We start from the raw sequence: 947 nt of genomic DNA on the forward strand, positions 1-947 counted from the left end.
CTCTTTCCGCTTGTCTTCCTACTGCTTCCAGCGGCCTTCTCTCTACTTCTTCCTCCCTCCTCCTCTGTTCTGCTTCTTCCACTCTCCTCTCCTCTGCCTCATCCGCCCTTCTCCTCTCCTCTGCCTCATCCACCCTCCTCCTCTCCTCTGCCTCATCCACCCTCCTCCTCTTCTCTGCCTCATCCACCCTCCTCCTCTCCTCTGTTTCCTCCATCCTCCTCCTTCGCACTGCTTCCTCCGCCCTTTTCCTCTCTGCTTCCACCAGCCTCTTCCTCTCTGCCTCGTCTTCCCTTTTCCTCTTCACTTCCTCTACCCTCCTCCTAACTGCTTCTTCCCTTTCCCTCTTGGCCAATTCTGATCTGGCTCCTGCGTCTTGGTGGGCTTTCATCGCCTCCTCCATTGCGATCCTGGTTGCCTCTAGGTGTGCCTCTTCTTCCGCAACTTCGGACCTTCTCCTCAGCACCGCCGCCTCTCTGTCTGCCTCTCGCCTGGCTGCCTCTCTCTCTATCCTCGTATTTTCTGCTATTACGAGCTCAGCAGCAGCAGCAGCAGCAGTAGCAGTAGCAGGAGCATCGGACCTTTGTCCCGCGGCCATTCCCAACGCTTGAGGTCGTACTGTGTAGCACCTATTTTTTGGCGGTGTCAAAGGTTCGATTGGTGGGGATGGGCTTGATGATCGAGAATCATGGGACCCATCATCCATGGGACTGTCTGAGGGGGGNACTGTCTGAGCGGGATCTGGAATTCGGGGTGAAAGAGGGAGATTGTTGGGGAAGTGGTGGTTGCGAGGAGACAACGGAGGTTAAAGGCAGAGTTTGGTTCAACGCCTCGATGTCTCCACACATTCTCCTAAGGGTTGCAAAAGTTAAGGCTGGTTTTTTTGCTGCAGCTCCTCGACTTCCTCGTCCTCCCCTCCCACTTCCTCGACCTCCGCGTTCAACACCGCG

The 947-nt window shown here is 56.0% G+C and overlaps 1 protein-coding gene across 1 annotated transcript; it reads right to left on the reverse strand.

Moving 5' to 3' along the window:
• Positions 1 to 46: 46 nt before the first annotated feature.
• On the reverse strand, positions 47 to 595 carry LOC107047238 (vicilin-like seed storage protein At2g18540; the record flags this gene model as incomplete). The annotated part of the gene is made up of 1 exon (XM_015269989.1): positions 47 to 595. A coding segment is annotated over exon 1 (549 nt), but the record flags the coding sequence as incomplete, so codon positions are not given.
• Positions 596 to 947: the final 352 nt, after the last annotated feature.

This window comes from Diachasma alloeum, unplaced genomic scaffold, assembly GCF_001412515.2.
Source record: "Diachasma alloeum isolate Michigan unplaced genomic scaffold, Dall2.0 Dall_scaffold_32978, whole genome shotgun sequence".
Taxonomy (NCBI): Eukaryota; Metazoa; Arthropoda; class Insecta; order Hymenoptera; family Braconidae; genus Diachasma; species Diachasma alloeum.